The 24,147-nt window shown below is 42.2% G+C and overlaps 1 protein-coding gene across 3 annotated transcripts in view; it reads left to right on the top strand.

Annotated features, from left to right (window-relative positions):
* The window catches only part of PDE4B (phosphodiesterase 4B), a 195,343-nt gene that overhangs the window by 29,859 nt on the left and 141,337 nt on the right, over window positions 1-24,147 (top strand). Inside the window, exon 1 of one of the 3 annotated variants that reach the window (XM_074875815.1) lies at window positions 11,174-11,292. The exons of the other annotated variants lie outside the window; for them this stretch is intronic. Within the exon in view, the coding sequence (XP_074731916.1) occupies window positions 11,189-11,292 (104 nt within the window). The 5' untranslated portion in view covers window positions 11,174-11,188. Of the gene's footprint in view, window positions 1-11,173; window positions 11,293-24,147 lie in introns of those variants that run through there. 3 annotated transcript variants of the gene reach the window in all.

Raw genomic sequence — 24,147 nt, 5'->3', positions numbered from 1 at the left:
GAACTATTTTATCAATTTGCCCTGAATCAATCCGTACTCATGTGGAGAAAGAGGTTTTGTTGCACTTCCAGTAGCTCCATGTGTCCAGCATTATGTAGTTCAGTTACTGCTAGCATGATGATTTTTCATTGTGTACAGTGTGTGGTGCGTCATGATGCAGACCTCAGCAAAGGAGTCTTATTCTGAATAAAAATGTACTGCAGGTAGATTCTTACATATGCATATACTGAATAATTTCCATTTCATTGCATATTTGTCTTGGTACTGCAACTTCTTGGATTCCTGTTTTATTGATTTCTGACGTAACTAGCTGTCTAGACGTTGGCATGGAAAAGCAAGCGTGTCGTACCATCTGAAAGCATACCTCCTGAAAGGAAACATAAGGAGACATTAATCTCATTTTATCAGGAAAAGAAAACAGAAGTCAATTGATTTTTCTCTCAGCTCAGGCACAGCTTTTACACTGATACAGGTTGACAAAGTGCAAGTACAACAAAAATGTTTAAGATTTAACACTGGTGTGTAGTTTTTACCATAGTATCATAGTATTACTGCATGTTCTTGAAGTGTGCAGAACGTAGTTTGTAAATTAACAGTTGCCTCCTGCTTTTTCAATATCTAAAGAACCACATAAAGAGCTATCTGGAAATAAGAAACATTTTGTGCTGCTACTTCATTTCAAAAAGCTTTAATGAACCCTGCTGACACTGTACATATGCAGGTAATAATTGCATAATGATGGACAACTTCATTAGGTTAGAGGGAAGGTTTTCTTTCATAACAATAATGCAAAATTAGCTCTTCCATTTTATTGGGTTCATTAGTACTAAGGTAATTGGGGAGTCTGAACCTGTACTGAGCCCAGTGCATTCTGGAGCTCATGCCACAGAAATGAGGTCTGAGGCAATTCGGCAACGTTCCAAAGGCATTCAGTCCTTGTAGGTTCAAGGGTATTTTCATATCTCTGTTCCATAAAATGGTATACTAAGTCATATTATGTATTATTGTTTAAAGTTAATGTTTATCATAGACCTAATCATCCAGTTGTGGCTGAAGTTCTGTTTGTTGGGTGCTATGTACTGCAGTGTTTCTCTTTTTTTAAGCAGAGAAGACAAGATGGGGGGGGAAAAAAAAGAGTTGCCAGAATGAACACGTTAAAAGCATTCTATCCTTTATTGCTTAGGCAAACAATCCTCTTACTTATCTATGGATTATTTTATTTTGTGTTTTTTCTGAGGGGGATGGGGAAAGAATGAAAAGCAATCAAATATGACCTGTGGAAACTCAAGGAGAGGTCTAGGCAGGAGGAAGGCAAGAAGGGCTAGGCAGGAGCCTAGCCACTAATCCTAGCCACTAATTAGACAGCACACTAATGCTGAGGGAAACAGTTTCTGGATGACTCTGTGTATGTTCTAACTGACGCCATCAGTTTGTCACTACCGTGTCAGGCTGTCCTTAGGCTGTCACAGCTCTGAGAGTCAGCTGCTGGAATGACAGACCAATGCTGTTGGGAGAGGCAAGGCTTTGAAGACCTGAGCCAGAGTCCTTCTCAGCCTTCCAAATCTGACCATCGCCGCTGAAACTCCCTTCGGCATCAGGCTTTTTATCTGTTTCTCTCAGGTGAGGACCTGGGGTTAGTAACCTACACGCTTATTGCCTCCAGGGCCTTTGCCTCTGCAAGGGGTTGTAAGTGCCTAATGGATACACTGCCAGCCTCAAGGTGGCTTGTAATCCAGCTCTCTGCTTCTCAGTTAGACTTCAGTGCCAGCTTTCAACTCTTTATTAAACCATCCTTAAGAGATTTGAATGCGTGTTTCCTGAAGATTTGCAAACATATATACAGGCTATTACTGTTCAGATGTTGCAGAATGCAACGTGGGGACTCATTTACCTAGCTAAGAAAGTAAAATCAAGTAAATCCAGGTCCTGATGCTATTCATACAACATAGTACACCTTCTGGGAAAATAAGCAATGTTCACAGTGTGAGACACTTCTGTTCCTAGCCCTTCCTTATCTTCAAAAACTGGAATTTTATCTCGAAAAATCAAGTTCCCATGAATTTTCATAGCAATAGCATTTGCTTTTAAGAGGCTTAGGTAGTGTACTCTGGTAGAAGTATTTCCTTAAGACATACAGGCCCGTGTTGCTGGGGAGCCTTAGACAACCTTCTGGTGTTTCAGTGCTGTAGCTCTCCCCAGGCACTTAGGCCAGCATTTGGAGTTTCTTCTTTGCCCAATATTGTAGATGTATTTTGTAATACTGGTGTCTTCCTATGAATATGCTAAAAGCACAGAGTAGGCAATGTAAGTTTTCTGACTTAGATATATTTGTCTATATTGGCGCCTCTTCTTGCAGCTTCAGATAACCTTAAATTAGGAGATTTTACTCATCTGGGCATATATGTTTCTGTGGGATTCCCTTACCTCACAACCTGGAATGTATTCCTATTTCTACCAAAGCCTGTTCATACTGCAGCTTTCACAGGAACAGAAATAGCAGCATAATGACCATCAGTATGAATAGACTGAGTTGGAGCAGTGTTTCCTCTGTCATAAAATCAAGCTGTTCTTATGCGCCACAGATGGAGACACGTCTCTGCTGATGGGTAAATGGCATGGCACTCAGTGTGAGATTTGCACGGTTCCTGTTAATGGCTGAGTGATTGGGAGTCCCACTGTAGGAGTTCATACTCAGCTGAGGATCTAATTCCTATACATTAACACACGAGTGCTCATTTAAAAGGTTCTCAGCCCATTTGTCTTATTCTGTCCCCTCTCAAGCAAGTTAGGTGGGTAGGAAATTGGAATATTTATATAAAACCCAGATGAGGCAGGTGAGCTCATTTTCCATGAGTACTCAGTCATTACAATCATGAGCACTTCCACAGTGTATTCAAGGGCTTGACTTCCTGAGGGCTGTCACAACTCTAGGCTCCCAGCATCCTTCTTGCACATCCGTTACGGTACGCAGGGCCTAAGGGAGCGGTGTTCTGGTTTTGGGGGAGGGCTGTGGGGTCACAGAGTATTGTGGCTGGGAAGCACGTTATTTCCACTTCGAAGCAGAGAGCTTTGAGTTACCCTGTTGTGCAGGTGGATTGCAGTACTCCAGAGATGAACTGGGTTTGCTCGTGGTTATCAGAGTAAGTGGGGAGCATTCTGTATTTAAGTACTTCTTTAGTGGTTGACTTAATCAGGAAAGTTTTCAAAGCAAGTAGTGATTATACCTATCTCTTAACTATGATCACTATAAATTAATGTCGGCAAGCCGCAGCCACCCTTAACTTATGAGATCTGAGTATCAGTCTGTTTTCCAAAGCCTTCTCTTCCCCCTTAGGGAATGTGTCCTTTTAAATCTAGTCAAGGTCTGCATTGTCAGACTGGATCCCTTAACAAACTATTCTGCTGAGCTGCTGGAGGTCAGAGGTGGCGCATGAAAACAAACGGCTCTTGCGTTGTCCCTCCGGTGTTTGTAGACTGGCTGCCTCCAGCCATTGCTGGGCTTGCTGCTTACTTTTCCAACAGTTTGCTCTTAGATTAAAGCAATGTATACATTCAGTAAACATACTCATCAAAAGGTCACGGCGTATTCATAAATTATTACAAGGCAGCCCTTTTTATTTGATACTGAGCTCTTTCAGTTCCAGGTGAAATGGATGGAAGCTGCAAATGTTGCCTATTTCTGAATCACAGCCACGAATGCATTATTTATTTATTTTTGTTCTCAAAGACAGCTGGTAACAAAAGACAAATGATGTCCTTACCACAAAAAACCCCACACCTCAAGCTCCCCCAAAACCCCAAAGAACTCCATTGTCATTTGACTGATATTTGCAAGACAAATGTCCTTAAATATTGAGAAGAATGTATGAGGAACAATCCTACTGTCTCAAGAGATCTCTTCACCAGCATATTGGTAATGAGATGCAGGTGATTACATTGGCATAATAGCAAAGAAGGATCAAAAGAGAGAGTACGGTGCAGGATGGAGAAGGTAACACTGGAAGAAGATGCACATTGAAAGGGAAGTTGGTGTAATGAGAAGCCCACGCTTCCTGCAAACGTGATCTTGAAATGGGCTTCTCTGGAATACAATATCTTGGCAATCTCTGTAAGTCTAGGACCTATAGTCAGCTGCTGCCTTTTCTGGTAGCTTATGGAAGCGTTAAGCTATTACCTCCATTGACATAAGGATGTTTTCTCACACTCTCTGCCTACAACAAAAACACCTTCCTAAATCACCAAGACCTAAGGCTTTGCCCTGTTTTCAGGAAAGGATTGATGAAAATCTGCACTACTGTGCTTAAAACCTGCCTCCATAATGGAAAAGAAAAATCTTTAAATGTCAGGCTTTGCTATTTTTACAGCATAGAATCATAAAATCCTAGAATGGTTTGTGTTGGAAGGGACCTTAAAGACTATCTTGTCCAACACCCCTGCCCCGGGCAGGGACACCTTCCACTAGCCCAGGTTGCCCAAAGCCCCGTCCAACCTGGCCTTGAACCCTTCCAGGGAGGGGGCAGCCACAGATTCTCTGGGCAACCTGTCAGGACCTCACCACCCTCACAGGGAACAATTTCTGCCTTAGATCTCATCTAAATCTCCCCTCTGTCAGTTTAAACCCATTACCCCTCATCCTATCCCTCCCCCCTGATCAAGAGTCCCTCCCCCCTTTCCTGTAGCCCCTTTAAGTACTGGGAAGCCGCTCTAAGGTCTCCCCAGAGCCTTCTCTTCTCCAGCTGAACCCCCCAACTCTCTCAGCCTGTCCTCACAGGGGAGCTGCTCCAGCCCCCCGACAATCTTTGTGGCCTCCTCTGGCCCCGCTCGAGCAGGTCTGTGTCCTTCTGCTGTTGGTGCCCCCAGAGCTGGACCCAGCACTGCAGGGGGGTCTCCCGAGAGCAGAGCAGAGGGGGAGAATCCCCCCTCGCCCTGCTGCCCACACTGCTCTGGGTGCAGCCCAGCACACGGGTGGCTTTCTGGGCTGCCAGTGCACGTTGCTGGTTCACAGTCAGTTTTCCGCCCCCCAACCCCCCCAAGTCCTTCTCCTTGGGGCTGCTCTCCATCCCCTCCTCGCCCAGCCTGGATTTGTGCTTGGGATTGCCCCGACCCATGGCAGGACCTTGCCCTTGGCCTTGTTGAACTCCATGAGGTTTGCCCGTCCCACCTCTCCAGCCTGCCCAGGTCCCTGTGGATGGATCCTTCCCTCCCTCCCCTCCATCACACCACACAGCTCGGTGTCAGCAGGGAACCTGCTGATCCCAGCGCCCATCGATCGCACTGCCCATGGGAGCGCTTACCTTGCTGTATGCCTTCGCAATTGCCATACACTGCATGTCTGCTCTAGACAATTATTACTGTTTGTCTTGTACTTGTCAGTTGTTATTTTACAATGAAAAAAAATTTTGTAACAAGTTGTAAATGCTTACAGTTGGTCAGCTTGTTGTGAACTGAATGTGAATTTTCTTCAACCGTGTTTGGAAAGCGTTGAAGTTTTTTTGAGAACAGTCTTCATGCTTTGGGTTGGAATTTCATTTACTCAAGTTCTGTAAACTGGGACTCCACAGAAGGCTAAGTAAAAAATGTCAGGACTCTGCTCTGTAGGATAGAAATATTTTCCGATAGGTTGTTTCATTGTATTCAGAGCATATTTGTATTGCTTAGGATTCACAAAACATTAACCACTAACAGTATTTGACAGCATACTCCCTTTGTAGTGTACTTGGTCAAAATAACCTCAAGGTGGACTTGAGAAATGGGTTTGGTTTCAGTGGTTGGTTAAAATATTTTAGAATCAATTAAAAGGACTTAAATTGATGCTAATTCACAAAGTGCAATCTGAAAAATATTATGAATTAAGATCATGGATCTGTTCTGTAACAATGATGTGGGAGAAATTACAAATTCTCCCTGTGGCCTGAGGTGACAATTGCATTTCTGTCCGAGTGTTCCTGATCGAGATGACTCACGCGCTCACCATTACCTCTGTCACTGGACCTCTCATCATTCAGACTCAAATATGAGACCTGGCTTTTTACTCCGTCTTTCTGTTAGTTGAGTTATTCTCACTTGTTATGTAAATCTGAGAAGAACTATAAAATTGAGAAAGTGTGACCTTGCTTCTGTGCTGAAGGGCTGGGGGATGAAGCAAGAGAACATGGCAGGAGATAGTCAAGCACAATACTGAGGGTTGTGTTATTAACTGTATAAACAATGAGTATGGAAGTGAGCTCAAAAATGTATAGGGCTGATGTTTTGAAAACTCACTTAAAGTTGTGTGTGTGACAACATAGGACAAATATTAGCAGATCTTCAAGCGATGCAATTTTTGGTCATATCAGTCGACATTTGGAAAACCAGGAGCATAGCATTAAGGTTTGAAGTTGTCTCTGCGATAAGTGACTAGACGCTTGAAAATGCTGTCAATGGGAGCGCAACTCGCCCCCCAAGCTGGTGACAGTTGGAGTAGTCAACCTGGAGGTTAAGCATTTAGTTGGTTGGTTGGTTTTTCTTATTTAGTGATTCTCATCCCAACAAACACTGTATTTCATTGTTAAAAATCTAATTTCCAAGTTGTTAAAGATAAAATTGCTCTCATAAGGAAGGTCTTGGTTAATTTCTGGTTTCTCTTGTTAATGTGTTATGAAGGTAAAGAGAAATAAATTAAAATTATTTCAAGACTGTAGGGAAAATATTTCCTATGTAATAAACACCACAGGTTTGTTCATTCAAATGTACTGGGGTGGAAGCTGATTTCTTGGTGAAAGAGCAATTGCTCGTTGTAAATGACTGGCAGCACTCATTGTCAAATCCAAATTTTTTTCTTTGCAAACTGAATGGTCCTGGGTAGTAGTGATACAAACTTGAAATGGCATCGCCTGAGGCAAATAATGTCCTGTCTAATGTATTTGATTTTGCAAAGATAACAAGCTGAGTTACAGTTTTGCTTTCACTTACATTAATGGTTCAAGAAAAGGGAAGATAAGAAACTGAAACAGATTATTAAATCTACCTTTTATTGTGGTATCACATAAGGCAAAAGCTAGCGATGCCTTAAAGAATCTTTTGAAAAAATGTAGTATTTTGTGCTATATAGAGAAAAATAGAATATATAATGTATTTTTGTTAGATTTACAGCAACTAGGGGGTTTGGTAGAGCATTTGGTTAAATATCTAATGAATAATTCAGGGTGGCTAATTTATGAACCCTGCCATGTAGACTAAAAGCCAACTTTCAGGGCCTTAGACGAAGAGAATAAATACACAGCGTTTAGCTAAACAGCAGCCAAATTGGGAAGTTAGTGTGGCAGGAGGAGCGATGTGATAAGCCTGTGAACCTTTGAAGGGCATCAGCTGTTGGCTGAAAGACGGAATTGATTTAATTCTGATAGATTTTATTTTTTTTAATAGTCAGTATTAAAATCTCTCCCTAGAAGCACTAAGCCTATTGTATTAATAAAACACTAAGTTACATGAGCAGAAGCGTCTTGATATAAGCACACAGGTGGACTTCAGGACCTTCGTGTCTATACTCTAATTCTGTGAAGTGGTTTTGTTGAACAAGTATCTGATCCATTTTGGACGCTGTACTTCTGCCAGGTGTGATATGGAACTGGAAAACAAAGGGGAGGATGTTTCCCTGATGAGCTTGCAGTCTTAATTAACAGGACTTAACAAAAACAATTACCACAGATAAAGGTTAAAAAGAGGTAGGAGAGATAAAAGTAAATCTCAAATGGGGACAAGAATTAAAGCAGAAACATTAATGTTCAGGAATACTTTGCCTCCACTGAGAACAGCAGATGTTAATACAAATGCTCTTCAAAGCTGCAAATGGCCTATTTTCATCCTGGATCTCTTGATCTACGTTTCCAGAAATTTAAATTTTGAGTTTCAAAGCCAAATAAAGAATTTCAGAGACTTTTAGAGCAGTGCATTGTTAACATCTGTCACTTTTCCAAGTAGATGCAGTTTGAAGGCATTTTGGGTTCAAAGTAATACAGAAATCTCTAAAAACAGTGGTATGTTGCAGTTGGAAAATAACTTTTAATTTTCATTTCAGTGTGACCTAGTGTAGGCAATTACCTGATATTCCCCATTTGACATAAAGGCCCTAGGTTGGAAATCCTGTAGCTTGTAACAATCGAGTAGATATGACTACTCTAAGGGAGAACCGTTCACAAAAATTACAAGTAATTTTATCTGAGTGAAAAGAAATAGCAGTGATCACTTAAAGTTTCAGAGCTGTTCAGTACCCTTCAGTTGGCCTTTTCTTGTGGCAGACATCTCCTTCAGGTAACTTTTTTGTTGAGAATGTACTGGTACAATTGTGATTATGGGGTACAATTTCATTTATTTATTTATAAGAGGCAATAGAGATGTGGGGTTTTTTACAGCGATCTGGTCTTTCATAGGGCTTCCCGAGTCTTTTAGGATCTAGGAACCAGGAAACTGTAATGGCGAGAATTTAGTGATGTTGAAGAATTGATCTGTGCAGCTTCTTGCAGCTGAAGTGAGTTTGGCTTCGTGCACTGAAGTTAAATTGATGTGATAACTGTGACTGGCTTTGTCACCGATAATTCTTGCCTTCAGCAACATATTAGAAAGGGCAAATGAATTAAAACCAGAACTGCTACTAATTACGCATTTTTATTTGACTTTCTTAATGTTAAATTAATTGTTGACAGAGATTATTTAGGTAGATTGGTTTTGTGCTGTAGTTTAAATTAAGCCATTGTGGTATTACTTAACATGCAGAAAAGATCCTTCCAAATTTTGAAAAGGTCACTACTGTTAATCATTTCAGGAAGGCAATAAAATATTCTAGTAATGACTCAACTGAAAGGAATAACCAAGATTAAAAACTTCTTAGTGCTTAATAAGTAGACGTGTGATATAAGGGGGCTTACGGAAGAGAAGCCTTTGCTGCAATGTTGAGATGGAAGACTGCTAGGTACAAGTGTTTGCAGCCATTTGTTAATTTTAATTAATTCATGTTGTTAACCCTTGTGACAAAGGTATTCAACTAACCATGCGGTATAGAAGAAGAATATTTTTGTGGGGTTTATCTGGTTTCAGGTTTTTTGGCTTACTGCCACAATTAAAAAATTGGAGATTCATCATGGGTTAGATTTTGGAGTCCTCTTTGCTATGGTAGGTATTTGTGGTTGAGCTTGATGAGCTGCAGAGCTCCCAGTGACTTCACTTGGAGTAAAGTGAGAAACTTCTGTATATTGAGATCCTTCTCATTTTCCAGCTGGGTACCCCAAACTGGAATCAAACTTTATGCATTTTTAAGGTTTTCATCAATAATATTAGTAGGTTTCTTGTGCTAATGGAAATGGCATTCACCTTGGTAAGGAGGAGTCAGTACTGAAGGTATGAGCACATATGAATAATAGGTACCTAATGCAACCATCCCTGTTCAAGAATTATGACAAATATATTTTCCATGAAATAATTCTTTATTGAAAAATTGTCACAGGTCTTGTAGGAACAACATTCTATTTTTATTTTAAGACTTTTATTTTTAATCATTTTTAGTCATCCTTTCAGGTTCACAAAATTATTTTTGAAAATAATCCACAAACCTTCTCTACAGCTTGGTATTTATGTTAAATAGGATGTATAGAGATAGTACAAATAAAAGAATTGACAAGCTATGAGGTAGCTCAGAGTTATTTATTTAGCCATGCCTCTAATGAGGTCTTCCTTCCCCTCACCCTCAAAGTCCATGAATCCTGACTAATGTAGAGTTCCTTTAACTTACAGAACACACGAGCAGAATAAATATTGAAGGATTTAGCATGGTAACATTTATTTATGGTATTTTTGAACATCTGGACCACGTTTAATTGTATTTTGTGTATACCCAACAATGATCTTTTTACTATTGAGCATTTTATTCCGCCCAAGTGAAACGATTCTCTGAGGATGCTCTTGCCTCCTCTGTGCTCACAGTCTACAGAGCATGAGGAGCTCCTCATCCAGCACAGATCCTGCCTGAAAGGTGCACGGTTTCCTGTCCTGGTAACCTGCTCAGCTCTGGGATACACGGATGAATATTCCTACGGGTCGACAATAAATTGTCATTAGTGTTCGAGCTTCAGCTACTTGCAGACTTCTTGTATTTAGTAAATATTGTGGTCTAGAAGCTTCTTCTAATAGCCTACGCTTTTACTCTGCATTTCATCCCATTATTCCTAGCAACACTTTTATCTTTTACCACTCTGATATGTTTTTTCCTTCTTGTATTAATACCCAGAAACCAATGGTGGCAATCAGCATAACTATATTATCTATAACATGCCTAAAAGATGGCTGTTTTCTTATTTTAATCTTTATACGAATCCCACAGGGCCTTTTATGCTTGTTTTCTATTTCCTTTCAAACCTCTCTAGTTTCTCCATAGCACAGACTGTCATTTCAGGTGTCAGCATTGTGTTTGTTTTTCTATGCCTGGACTATCCCTATTGTACTAACTTTTATTGATAAACAAAGGAGTTTCTAATGTTTTAGACATGGGATCTAAAGAATCCAATTTCATTTGAGTGTCCTGCTGTTCTTGCATCTTTCGGGCTAATGCATTTTCCTGTCGATAATTTGTTTAGCTGAGGTTTTAATCAGCTGTAGCATCTATTTTTTTGTTCCTGCTTTTACCAATCTGTACCTTGTAAGAGAGTGTATGAATCGTCATTCAAGCTGAGGTGGAATATATTGACTTCACGTTTCTAATCTTGCATTTAATTTTTAGAAACATGGGAGACATCTTCATACCTTTAAATATTTTTAAGATACTGGCTAGCTTATTTAGCTTTTAAAACAGTGTTTTTTCATTCCACTGCAGTAATCCTTTCCTGAACTGGTTGGGTTGAGCTGTTTTGATTGGTGTGACGTGTGGGCCTCCTGCTGCTGTGTTTGGATTTACATTATATGCAGAAGATTAATCTACAGGTCATCAAGTTTAAGTCTTCTGAGGACAGACCAAGAGGAATTTTCTGTGCCGAATGTTTCCGAGTTGCTGTTTGTACAGAAGGTGCCTTACCAGCATCCAGATAGTGGTTGTCCGTACTTGTCTTTTGATTTACAGTAGGCAAAGTGATTGTAGGTGAACACCCGCCTGCGTGGGGCGAGGCTGTGTTGGTTTATCCCCCGGTGCCCCAGGGGGAAGCGGTGGTGTTGGTCTGCGCCGCTGATGGAGAGCAGCAGGAATGGAAGCGGCTCTTCGCTCCCGGGGGACTTCATCTCGCAGCCTGAAGCGTGGTCAGTGAACATCGTGGTTGGGTTCGAGGAGCAGAGGTATCACTCATGTTGATGCTTTGGTACTTGGGAGGGCTTGGATAATTTCAGGGCCTTGGAGACTGGCAGCGAGACCTTTAGTCACTCTGGGTGCTGTGTGAGGAGTGGGTGCCGGCAGCAGATGAGGGACAGAGGTGAGAGCAGACAGGCAGATGGAAAGAACCAGAAGTTATGTATGTTATATGTCACGTTTACTTCTTTAATTTGGAAGCAGCACTGCTTCTGCTTCTACAGCCTGAGAGAGCCCCTCTGAGTGTGTCAGAGTCCTGCTTTCTGGAAGAGCCCCTCACCATGCCCTCTGTCCGTCCATCTGAGGCTGCAGCCTGTCACCAGCCACGCGAAGGACGTGTGTGGCTGCTGGAGCCCTGAACCCTGAGCTCCCTGTCAGCTGAGGGGCTGCGAGCAGGCACCAACAGAACAGGCGGCTGCCCGCAGGGGCGGCGGGAAGAGGACAGCAGCTCGGCTCTGGGGATGGAGAGGAGCTGCAGAGGGCTGTCCTTCCCCTGTACACCCCCTGGATTGCTCGGGCTCTGCAGGACGGTCCCTGCCACCAGCAGCAGGACAAAGCCCTGCTCCGTGCCATGTGCTGGAGGAGAGGTTCCTGTGTGGGCCGTGCCAGAAGATGGAAGTGAGAAACAATCTTATTGCTACGGCCACCTCCGGCTCGCTGCCCTTGCCTCTCATCAGCCCCAGCAGCATTACTGCTCCCCGTCAGACCACTTGTGAGATGCAGGCTTGCTTTCCTTCACCGCTGAGAAGCTGTGAGCTGCCTCTGTGAGGCACTGCGAGAGGCCCCAGGTACTCTCCTCCAACATCATTTTTAAGGTTACAGTAATTAAGGTACAAATTCTCCTGCAGCCGGGGTAAGTCCCAGAATGTGAGAGGCAGCGTTGCTCTGGGACATGTGCTTTTGCGGGAGCATGTGTTTTGACAACTCCCATATGTTGCCACCTACAGAAGGAAATGTAATTTCTGCCTGATCAGCCTGGGTGAGAACACTTAACGTTTCACAAGGCACTTTACTACTGACCAACCTTCCACCGCTTCGTACATCATCGTTCCAGATCTGTCATGTCATTTCTAGGGTCTGTAGATATATTTACAGCATTGAAGTCTCAGCCGTTCCTGATGCACCAGCACCACATATGTTTTCCAGGAATTTTTAAGCTGCAGTGTGTGGGACAGCGGGCTCGGGAAGGTCTGTTGTGGGGAGGCTCTTTGGAGAGCAGGAAGCATCCTCCGGGGAGTACCTGAGCAATACATGTTGTCTCCTCATCCATCCCCATCTCCTGCACTGAAGGTTTCATTTGGTTGTCGCCAAGAGATTATCCCAAAGTACAAATCAGATTTGTGAGAAAAGATTAAATTTACTTTTTACTTAAATTCATCCCAGATTTTGGATGTGGGTTTGTTTTTTTTCTTTTTTATTGGCAGACTGGCATCGCAGGGCACCATGCTGTGACTGAAGCAGTAGTAGGCCAAATCCAGTAGTTACACCAATTGCTGCTTAGGTTCATCTATTATTTTTAATTGGTCCTAATAAGCTATCTATTGTCCTGTGGATCATGCTGTTAAGTAGTGCGGTGTATATTCTTCATTTCTCCATTCTCAAAATATCTGTGTATAAAACAACCGCAGTTAAAACTGCAGTCCCTGACAGAGCACCGCTGGATTTTGAGGAGCTGGATTTTATGAGTTTTGGAAAACAACTTGCTTTTCAGTATAAGTAGTCCTTCAGTTAATGCATTAACTTTTAAGGGCTGGAAGTAATCAATAGTGTCCAGATGGAGTAAAAGTGAAAACTGTTTCAGTTTTCTTGTTGAAATAAGAATTGGAAATTTGGCCAGTCCAAACTTTGAGTTACTATATGATTGTGGGCAGTTCTGCTAAAACCAGAAGCTTGCACCATAAACCACAATTCTTTGTTCTGCTTCCAACACAAATTAGCCAAACTACTGCCTCGTTTTGCCAGGGTTGTTTTCAGTGCCTATTGGTATGCTTTTAACACAACACAGTGTGAGAAGTAACATGCAGTTTCCATGATGTATTTCATTTGTATGTTTTTTCTTTCAGAGGTTCATAGTCATCCCATAATTTCTTTTCTGTATTTTAGTAGTTTTTCACTTACGGAATTAATACATATTGCAGATACAAATTATTCATACCTGTATGACTTGGTCTAGTGAATGTTGTGGTCAGGATCTATGGGCATCAAGCGTACCTAGTTTGTTGACCTCTAGTCAAAACCATGCGAAAAAGATTTGGTGGAAGCTCACTTTGACATAACCACAATTAGCAATTTCCACCAGGTTTCAATTAGCTCACTGTACGTGATGAGAAAAGAGAGGGAGAGCCTTGTCTTGGCTGTTGACTGATACCCAACGTAGAGATTTCCTCTTCTTGGTGGCATGACCATCCTGTTGTCTTTCACGGCTGCCTTGGGGCTGCAGTATTTGCAGCTACCAGCTAGGTGAGGAAAGCCTTGTCTTGACACAGCGCTCTGCAGAACTGGCACCCACCTCTGCTGGGTGAGACTGATTGTGTGGGACACCCAGTGTCACCCACTGGCACCTCCTCTGGCCAAAGAGGAAGGGGAGACTCCTGATGAGCCTCTGTTGCCCACCCCAAAGCGATGGGGCATTCTGGAAGCAGAGAGTAATGAGAGATTTTTTTTTTTTTTTTAATTTAAACGTATTCAAGGATGATTTTCTCCCTTTGAGAAGCATGACTGTTCAGATGATTCACAGTTGCTTTCTTGTAGGAATTTCAGCGCCACAGAATAAGCAATCACAATAGCACGTACTCGTCTTGCAGCTTGTTTACTTGAGAAAACATTCATAACACAAATCGTAATTCATTAATCCGTGTGCATCTTCTCAACTATAATTGTTAACTTAATTTTAGAATATTTTTAGCTGATTTCATGCTTATGATCTGCATGTCAGGTCTGTGTGTAGACATCACACTTGAAGAATACTTCCACTGAAAAGCCCCTATTTGTGCTGAAGAACTGAGCTGCTTTAATATTGAATTGTTGATATTAGGCTAACAGAGCGGATAGATACTTTTGCCTACAGCACTAGAAACATATTGTTTTGTGCATTGTAATCCGTTACAATAAAAATTTTCTTGTTCTTGCAGTACACGTCTCTATCTGGCTTGCTGAGCAATATTTTTGCTTGTAACCTCTATGTCCAGAAAGGCAAATATAACATTAGAGAAGCCTGAGGAAACATCCTTGGAGCAAATCACTTGCGTTTTCACATGTTACTTTTATGAAATGTTACAGAATTTTGCTGTGAAAACATGTGGTAGACGGAAAGAAACAAGGTAAGATACTCATCAGAAAGGCGTTGGCTTTTGTGGTTGTTTTTAATCTATATCTAGAATAGCAACAAAGTAAAGAGTTGCATTTCTAGTAATCACCCTAGTGGTCTGGAGATGGCTAAATGCACATTGTCTGACTGAAAGTCGAGTTACAGTTTTTGTTTTTTTTTTTTTTTTTTTTTAAGACTTTGTACACAGTGGTCGATATTACCGTTCTGAGAAAACGAGGCAGTTATGAGATATTCTGCCCTACTGCAAGTAGTGACGTTATAGCTGCAGGATTTTGTGCAGTTCAGGGACCTCACCTCAAGAAGAAGACTTAGAGAGAATCTGAAAGAAAACGGCAGAAATAGCAAACATTGCTTATCAGGAAAGATTAAAAAATTGGTATTATTTGCTCTTGAGGCAATTACTTCTAGTTATATAAAGTTTCAGAAGGAAACTTCTTTCCATGAATGCTGCAGATAGGGCAAGAAATGATTAGCAAGTCCTGCAGCAAGGGAGATTATCAGGCTATAGGAGTTCAGAAAAGCTTTGAACAACATTGCCTGGGCAGGCTGTGAGGTCTTCAGCCTGACTCACGTGTTGAGTGAGGCTAGAAAGTTTTGGATTTAGTTGAGCCCCACTTCTCTAGGCTGAGAGAGTTGGGGGGTTCAGCTGGAGAAGAGAAGGCTCTGGGGAGACCTTAGAGCGGCCTCCCAGTACTTAAAGGGGCTACAGGAAAGGGGGGAGGGACTGTTGATCAGGGGGGTAGGGATAGGATGAGGGGTAACAGGTTTAAACTGACAGAGGGGAGATTTAGATTAGATGTAAGGAAGAAATTGTTCCCTGTGAGGGTGGTGAGGCCCTGGCAGAGGTTGCCCAGAGAAGCTGTGGCTGCCCCCTCCCTGAAAGGGTTCAAGGTCAGGTTGGACGGGGCTTTGGGCAACCTGGGCTAGTGGAAGGTGTCCCTGCCCGGGGCAGGGGGGTGGGACCGGATAGGCTTTAAGGTCCCTTCCAACCCAAACCATTGAATGATCTGTGGTTATGTGATACACTTTGGACTGTGGGAAGAGACCAGATGATGTCTTTCTGTTCATAAGAAGGTGTGATAGATAGTCAAGGGAACTTCTGTGACAGCACTGAGAGAGATCTTTTGTGACAATGTAATATGTATCGTAAAATAACAGGGGCGAACATAAAAGAACATTTATCTTAAAAAATATTACTCATTTATCTACTTAAAGTCCCTTTTTAATGCAGGCATGTAGGTGAGTACAGATCTCATTCTACTACATAAAAACAAGAGACACGAGACATCTGCTGCTGTAAGTTGTCGTACTAAACCTCCCACCTTTTGCCTCTTTGGTGTGTGTTGGTACAAATGACTGTAAGGTATGAAGGCTGTATCTGCACTGAAAAGAACCTGGCAAGGGTATATAATGCAGTGAAAAAGGAGGATTGTAGCATTCACATGGCTGCTTTTACCTAAGTTTTTCTCCTTAAAAATCTCTTTGTTTGATGCACTGCTGGCCTTACAGTTACCCTGTGCAAAGTACAGTGGCTTCTTAATAATTGTAGTTAAAGTATATCCATCTGTAGTCGCTGGGAAGGTGTGAGTCACCTTACGTATGTATCTGTGGTTTTGAACCATAAATCAGAGTGGAAAACGATGGCTGGAAAGATTGATGACTGCAGTTATGTAGGACAGCAGAGGTCACGGATCCCATTTTAGTCGCCCCTACAGTCACTCTGTGATGGTGTTAAACGTGTCAGAGATGTTCCCCAGATAACCTTCCCATCCCCAGTGTGACTGTTCCCCGGGCACACCACGCAAAGCTCAAATCCTCCAGGTCTCTTCAGTGGGTTCATTTTATTTGTTGTTTTTTTCTCCTCTTTTTATATAGAGGTGCAGCTGTGATCTCTCTTGCCTCCCTTCTCCAAATATTTATCATATGTATTGTTGGAAAAGCTAGATTCCATTAGCAACCCCTCCACAGCGTGCGTCCCCTCTCCCAGATGAGACCAAAGTTCTCTGTCCAGAGGAAGGAGATGATCTGTGAATTTTTTTTTAAAGTGTAGATCCTTAATTAGAGGGGAAAAAAAAAAGGCATAGTTGAATGAAACAGTGCAACACCTGCTGTGGACTAACTTTAGTGCAACTGTTATCAGCTTTTTAGGTTTTCCATGAGAAAAAAAAAAAATATTCTTCTGCAACAGACAGAGGTACAGTTTGGTCTCTAAGGTCTGCCACCTTGGTGACTATAGGAAGAGCTATCGTTGCTCTAGTCAAGTTTTGTCCGTGTTAGCAAATAATGGTAATAGGAGGCTCAGTAGAGCAAATCTGGAGAGGAAAACAGTGGTGAGGAACCAGTGTCCTTAGAGATTTGTTCTCAGGATTTCACTTTGGGCTGGTTCCATAAGCTGGGTGCCCGTTAGGAGCTGGAGAGCCCTGGGTTCATCTGGGGTGCCCAGTTCAGTGTCACCTGAGAAGCTCCAGGTTGTGTACCTCGAGACTGGCCCAGATTGCAACCAAAATACGGGACAGCCAGGGGATCTGCTTCCAAAGTCGGCTTCCAGTGTGAACAGGAGCAGGAATACAGGTTATAAACCTGGTGACACTGATTGTTGGGCATTGAACATGGTCTCTTCCATCAGGAGATACACTTATCTTCTGCTTCAAGCAGTAATGGCAGAAACCACAGCTCCTCTTTCTCCAAGTGGGGTGAGGGAGTATCTGCGTGCCTTGCATGGTGGTGTCCATCATCCGTATTGCTTCATCCTCACTTGGGAGGTTTTTGCATGATATAGAATGTGGAGACTAGTGTTGTGAATTGCCTTTATACTCTCATGTCAAGAATAATAACTGAAATAAAAATAAGATGAGGTAGTCGGCTACAAATCCACTACTACCTGGGTACTATGCCAGTTAATCAAGGGACCGTGGAAACAATAATACAGTCCGTATTTCGTGGCTGATGCTGTAGCTTCCACCTTTAAATTGGGTCAGTAAGAGTGAGGAGGAGCAGGGAGTCTGCTGGAAGCCTGCATACGTTGAAATCCATGTCAGTATATGTGTCTGTAGAAGGCGTATCGAGAGGAGGAAGAGCCACAGGGTTGTGAGGCACGAAAGGGATGCTCTTTAGTCTTGTGCCCCCTAAATTCTATCCAGGCTGTTTACGTAACAAGAATGAAATTTTTTTAAAAACCCTTGTACCTGTGTCTTGTCTGGCACTTCAGTGAGAATGAAATTGCTGTATTCAAATTATTTAAATGATATCCTGTGAAATCCTGATAATTATTATTTAAATACACATTTTTGATTGGGTTGAGAAACTGGCAAATGCTACAGCTCTCCCACAGGAGTTTTCACCCCTTTTCATTATTGGTGAATGATTTCAGTTGTTGCCTGTATCCCCAAATCTCGTTCACATCTGCCTGTGGAGATGAAAATACTGTTAAGAGGGCAGTGGCTGTTTCTGTGTAATCTTATTGAGAAGTTAAATAATATGCATTTGTATTCTGTTTACCATCCATGCCGGAAGAGAAATATTTTTCATTCTTTTTTTCACTGTTGTTTCAGAGAATGTTTCAGTTGGTTAGGGACGTATGTAGGGCTGAAAGTCCAGCTCTCCGATGTCAAAAACCACCAGGATTTTCATGGGCAGGATTTCATTTCATAGTTGTCTTTCTGACTACAGTATAAATCTTTGTATCGTTAATCTAATTCTTGGGCCTCATCTTGTTTTACGGAAGAGAATAGAAGGCAGCTCTTTGTGTCAGCCAGGAACACTTTATACAAGGTTAATTATAATTTCGCGGATAATCCCTTACTTTGGTGCCAGCTGTTCTGGACAGAATTGGATATACCTACCCCGGGTTTGAAATACAGCAACATTACATCCTTAATAAGCTTTTATTCTGTTTATAATGCATCTTGCATGGCAATTGGCAGCCTGGATGAATATACCACTTAGTACCAGCCTCAGTAGTGTATTTCTCGATTGTTCTATTTTTAATTTAGTAGGACTTGTACTGTGAACCCCAGTCAAGCCATCCTTCTTTTGTATCAGTGACACTTGTGTTCTGCATATTTTATTATGAACATTACTTTCTGTCACTTACTCATAGGTTAATAGCCGCTTTGCTTCATGTGACGTGTTGTATGTCCCCTCACCTAGGATTTTGTGCAGTAAGATGAAGTCAGGCAATTTTCACAAAAAAAGAAACCCAATTAAATATAATTTCTATTATTTAAATATGAAAGTTGCCTAACAACTTCAAGGATTAAAATAAAGATTATTTCTTTTAGCTGTTAGCATCTCTGCTTACAAGCCTCTAAATGTCTTTTATGTTATGGAGAATTGTAAGGCTATAGTATAGTATAGTGTGGACCTTAATTACAGGCCCACCTGAAGGAAGGGGTGGCCATGGGAGTGCAGTTTTTGATGGCTGTGCTCTTAATAAAGAAGCCTTGTGTGGGGTGCAGGCCCCTGCGTGGCTCCGAAGGTGCCCGTTGGGTCACGATGGGCTCCAGTGGTTCCCTCCCTACGTCAGCACAGCCCAGGGGACAGACTAACGAGCGTCAAATTATCCATCTCTGCCACCACCAGCAGTACTTCAGAACAATTAACCTTCTTATTCCACGTTCGTAATGAGGTGACCTAACGAATTTTATAAATGGAGTGAATTCTGTCCAGTTCCTGGGAGATTCTGCTTTGCTCCGAAGAGTCATTGAGTGCTGTCAAATCGCCGTCCTGATGATGGGAATGCTTTCTGCTGGGGCCTGTCGTTATGTCTTTGCTGGTTGTGAATGGAGATCCTTATTTTTAAACAAATTATAGAATTTTCAGATAGGCTTGATCCTGTTGCCTGCTTATGTAGTACAGTTTAATGCAAACAAATCAACAACAATAGCAAATGATTGTGTATTTCTCTGGGTTAGTGATAATGAGAACTAATTCAGGGTATTTATTTGTTTTGGAGGATGAATTATGATTTGTTCCTTTTCATTGAAGTGGGAACAATTTCTGAATGTCCCCTTCTTCATTAAGCAATAATTCTTACCAAAGGCATAGGGAGGACGCTTAAGACACCTAAAACCACATACACACAAAAAAGGATTTTTAGTGTTATTTGTAGTGCTTTAGAAGAGGGAGCGTTGGGAGTTTTGACCTTTAAAAACATATCTTTTGTGCCTTTTTGATATTTAAATTGAAACAGTATTCTTCCTTTTCACCTCCCTCAGGCTTTAGAATAGTTTTGTGAGACATTTAAATGAAAACTTGAATGGCTTTAAATTTTCCATATCCTGACGAAGAAATTAAGGCTGCCATTGTCACTGTGAAGAGAGAATGTGGAATCACAACAGAGGCAGGCAGGGTTGAGGTCTGCAGCTGCACATAAACCAGAGGAGCCTGAGGTACTTCGGGACAGTGAAAATTTAGCAGGAAGTAACAAGGGAAAGGTACTGAGACTTGCTAAAATAAGAAAGACGATGGAGTGGGGTCAAGTAAGCGTTGAGGGGCATGCTAAAAATTTGGATTCCTGTTGCCTTTTCTGTGTTTTGTGGTTATGCACACACTAAATGAGTGCCAGCACCCAGGTGCTGTTAAGATGCAGATGCTGTAAGAAATAAAATACTGCGTTCTCTGTTGAGTTATCCCGAGGTGGGGACTGCACACAGAGAAAACACCCTTCTTGTTGGGGGCCTGCAATCAGCAGAGGTTAATAAGGGAAAATAAATGCTTACCAGTAAAATAATTATTTTTTTTAAGAAGTATGTCTTCAAGTGGAAATTTCCATTCTGTCTTGCAGTTTGGTGTGTTTGCGTGCTTGGACTTTCAAGTCACTTTGTGAAATGCCAGAAGTTATTCAAACACTGCAAGCAGCAGGAGTTACTCCTCTTTAATCATCAGAAATCAGTAGATTGTACCTTGTGGTGAGACGTAAAGCCTAACAGCATTAATTTCTGGCAGGTATTTTTCTTGCATAGGGTCTGATTCTGCTGGAATCATAAAACATGTTTTTGTAGTAACTGTTAAGGTTTGGAGTGAGGAATGTGGATGCTGTAGCAATGTTAGGATGTCTTGACTTCAACGAATCTAACTTTGCTTGGGTTTATTTCAGGAGGCAGTCTTACCTTCCTCAATGCATGCACTTGATTTACTGACAAAGAAAACATGAGAGGAAATCAAGAAAGAAAAAAAAAAATTAAAAAAATCTTAGAAAACTTTCACATCAAGTAAATATACCTGTGTATTTCATGAAGCTTATTTGCAGGTAGGAGCAAAGCCTGGCCACGCTGCAGCGAGGACCAGGTGGATCAGTCTTGCTCTTACCGGAACCTGCTCCCCCAGCGAGGCTGCCCTTGCCCGCTTCGCACCCCTGATTCAGTGGGACTCAAAGGATCTCATGATGTGCCTCAAGTATGTCGAGTTCTTTTGGCTGCCTAAAACTTTGAAATGCAAGCAGACTTTAACAGAAATGGCGGGGTGGTTCTTTGGGCTGTTTTTCATTGGGCGATTGTGCCAAAGAATGAGCATCTTTGAACACTTAACACGTGCCAGGCATTCAGCTGATTGATTAAAAAACAAATAAAGGGGAGAAAGGGCAAAAACCAGCAGAAAACAAACTGGCGTTGGTTTTGCCCTTTTCAAACTTATTTGAAAAATAATTGGGTTTAATTCTGTTGATACTATGTCGGGGGGGTGGCCAGACTTATTGAAGTATATTCAGTCACAAGTCATTCGCCATCGATCTGCCAGTTTTCTGCACTGACATTTAATGGCTGTCAGTTGCTCATCATTCTAAGAACAGTGGTGGAGGGGAAAATGGTAGTCTGATAATGGGAAAGCAACCGTTATGTCAAGAAAATGTTTGAAATTCTGCAATTTAATTATTGCCTTCTACCATGAAAGACACAGGTGGGAGTCACTAACTCAAAAATAATCCCCAAAAAACAACCCACCCCAAACCAACCTCTTCTTCAATTCTGATTTGAAAACAGGTAATAGTGAGATTACGGTAGTATTTGGTAATGTTAAAAATGAGAAAATTGCATAATAAGAAAAAGATTAATCAGAGTAATCTTCTCAGGAAGGACCAACAGGTAACAGAAAAGGGGATATCTTTTGAAGTTCAAATGAAGATTTAAAATTGCATCCAAGAGTTGGGATATAAGCAAATATTGTGGGGAAAAAAAAATACTGTGAAGCCCAGTTTATGAGATTTCTGCCTGAATAAGGTTTACTTATCTGTACTCAAAATCCGTTATTTGGTTATTAAGCTTGGTAATGTCTTGGCGAGATGAAAAATTAGTTGCTTTGTATTTGTAAATGGAGAAAAAGAGTAAGTAGAACAGGCTTCAATTACACATCTCAGGAAAAAAAGGTTCAGAGACCTCTCCTAGAGCTTACAGAGGTTACTGAGTGTCCATACAGCCGGGAATTATGGCTCGCTTGTTCTTTGTTGCATGAAATGGGGACTTTGTAAAATTACAGAATAATGAGCCCAGCTCAGAGTCAGCTAAGGAGCCTTCGCGAGTGCTGACTAACTTTTTTAATAAACAAAGACCATTAAAATATAATGAGGAAATGAGGGTTGTGTACCAGCACATCCTGTTGTTAAATACTGCTGTTCTGAGCAACAGGGCTTGGTGCAGAGTGACCTTCGACTCCTGCCTGTGCCGTTAAAACACAACCCCAGGCTCCAAAGCCCTCGCACTTCTTGCAGCATCCCTCTGAGCCGCCGGGATGCAGTCATTGGCCCCCCCGGGCCGGGGGGTCAGGGTGGCCCCGAGAGGGGAGGGAGGCGGCGGCGGCTCAGCTGTTCCCAGCGAGCTGTTTTATCAGCGGGGAGAGGCGAGAGAGCGATGCTTTATGCAGCATTGTTGTAACCATGACACTAAGGACGTCATCCCGTGAAAATAGCAGTTGGAACATTTGTGGAACAAAGCTGAAGCGGCTCCGCTTTTCCGCGCGAGGGTCCTTAGCAGAGCGATACCATATGCATACTGTTCATTTACATATAGATTAACTATCCACTCTCAGCTACTTTCTGCCTTTTTGAAAACATGCTAAGAATTAAGATTGGAGTTGCAAACTAATCCATCGTTTTAGTTTTCAGAAAGGGGAATTATTTTACTTGCTGAGGAACATTGTGGAGGCTCCTCTGAGTGCTGGCCGGTGCTTGCAGTGGGGTGGTGGGATGGGGACCGGGCAGGTCGATTCTCGGCACTGCTTTGAGTAGCATCTCCCCTGATCCAACAGCCTTGCACTTATTTGGTCCTACCCTCCGCTGAATAAAAGTGATGAAAGCCAGAGCTGGCTGTGCTGTAATGTAGGAGCATTAGTGTGCTGGAAATGCTGTTAAAGTGATTTTTATGGTCGTGTTGAACCCAGAGCGAAGCTGTAAATAAAAGCACTGGGGAAAGGAGGGCAGCAGATGTAAAAACAGCCTAAAGGTAAAAGAAAGGGATGAAGTAATGCCAGCGAAGAGGGAAACGCATTGAGGGGAAGGACAAAAGGGATGGAGGCTAGAGGAGGAGCGAGGAAGGAGGGAGACAAAGCGGGGCAGGGGGTCAGTGGGGCTGACGTCACGCGTCGGCCCCGCTGCAGCTGCCCGCGCCGGGTCAGGCGCTGCCGGCCTGGCACACCTCCTCTTTCCCCACTGTGTCGATGTTTCATACAGCAGCAGGTTTTCTGTGTGGTTTTGTGTCTGAAAGCTGGGAAGCGGGTAGAAACACGAAGCTCTGAAAGAACATCCAAAGGCATGGTCCTCTCTGAGTTACACCGTGCGAGGGAGACCCGTGTGGAATTCCGCCGCTCGTGAGAAAGTGGGGCATCGCGCTCTGCGGGTGCTGCCAGCGCCTGGCGAGGCAGAGCGGGGCTGAAGGCATGCTCCCCCTCTTCCTCCCTGCCCACCTTCATGCCATGGTTGGGGTATTTTCCACCTGGGAGAGTCTAACAGAGTACGGAGATTACATCTGAGGGCTTCCGTGTGGGTTAGTGTGCTGGTGTGTTAAGAGTCTGTCACAAGAACACTCACAACTGAATTTTTGTTGTTTTTTTTTTTTTTTTTTTATACCAAGACCTGTCACTTCTGGTTCAGTTTCCCCTGAAGTGGTATGAAAGAAGAATGGGATTATAAGGGAATCATCACAGTTGTAATGCTAGAAAAGTAAATCCTTCTTCATTTGTAATGGAGTTGTTTGACAGGGGGTCATATGCAACAAGGCATGAGAAAGAAAGGTAAATAATTACAAGGAATCCCAGGCGTGCTTCTGGGCTGACATTACCTCCCCGGAGATTTGCGGGATCTGCAACCCTCTTGCAAAGGATGGTTTTTTTCCCCATGAAAATTGGAAAGTTTACTGATAATTAACAAAAATCAATGAGCTGGAATATTAATTGCTGTTTTGGACATTTGACCTTTTAAAAAATAATTAATTGTTTGTATTCATAGGTAAATATTATTAATAGAGCTCTTTCCTGCTTTAAATAAATTGTCAGATAGTAAAGTTGATGTTAAGCATTTTTGTCTCTAGCA

Source organism: Strix uralensis, chromosome 8, assembly GCF_047716275.1.
Source record: "Strix uralensis isolate ZFMK-TIS-50842 chromosome 8, bStrUra1, whole genome shotgun sequence".
Taxonomy (NCBI): Eukaryota; Metazoa; Chordata; class Aves; order Strigiformes; family Strigidae; genus Strix; species Strix uralensis.
Note: the sequence above shows the minus strand (reverse complement) of the source record. Positions and strands in the feature narration are given on the sequence as shown.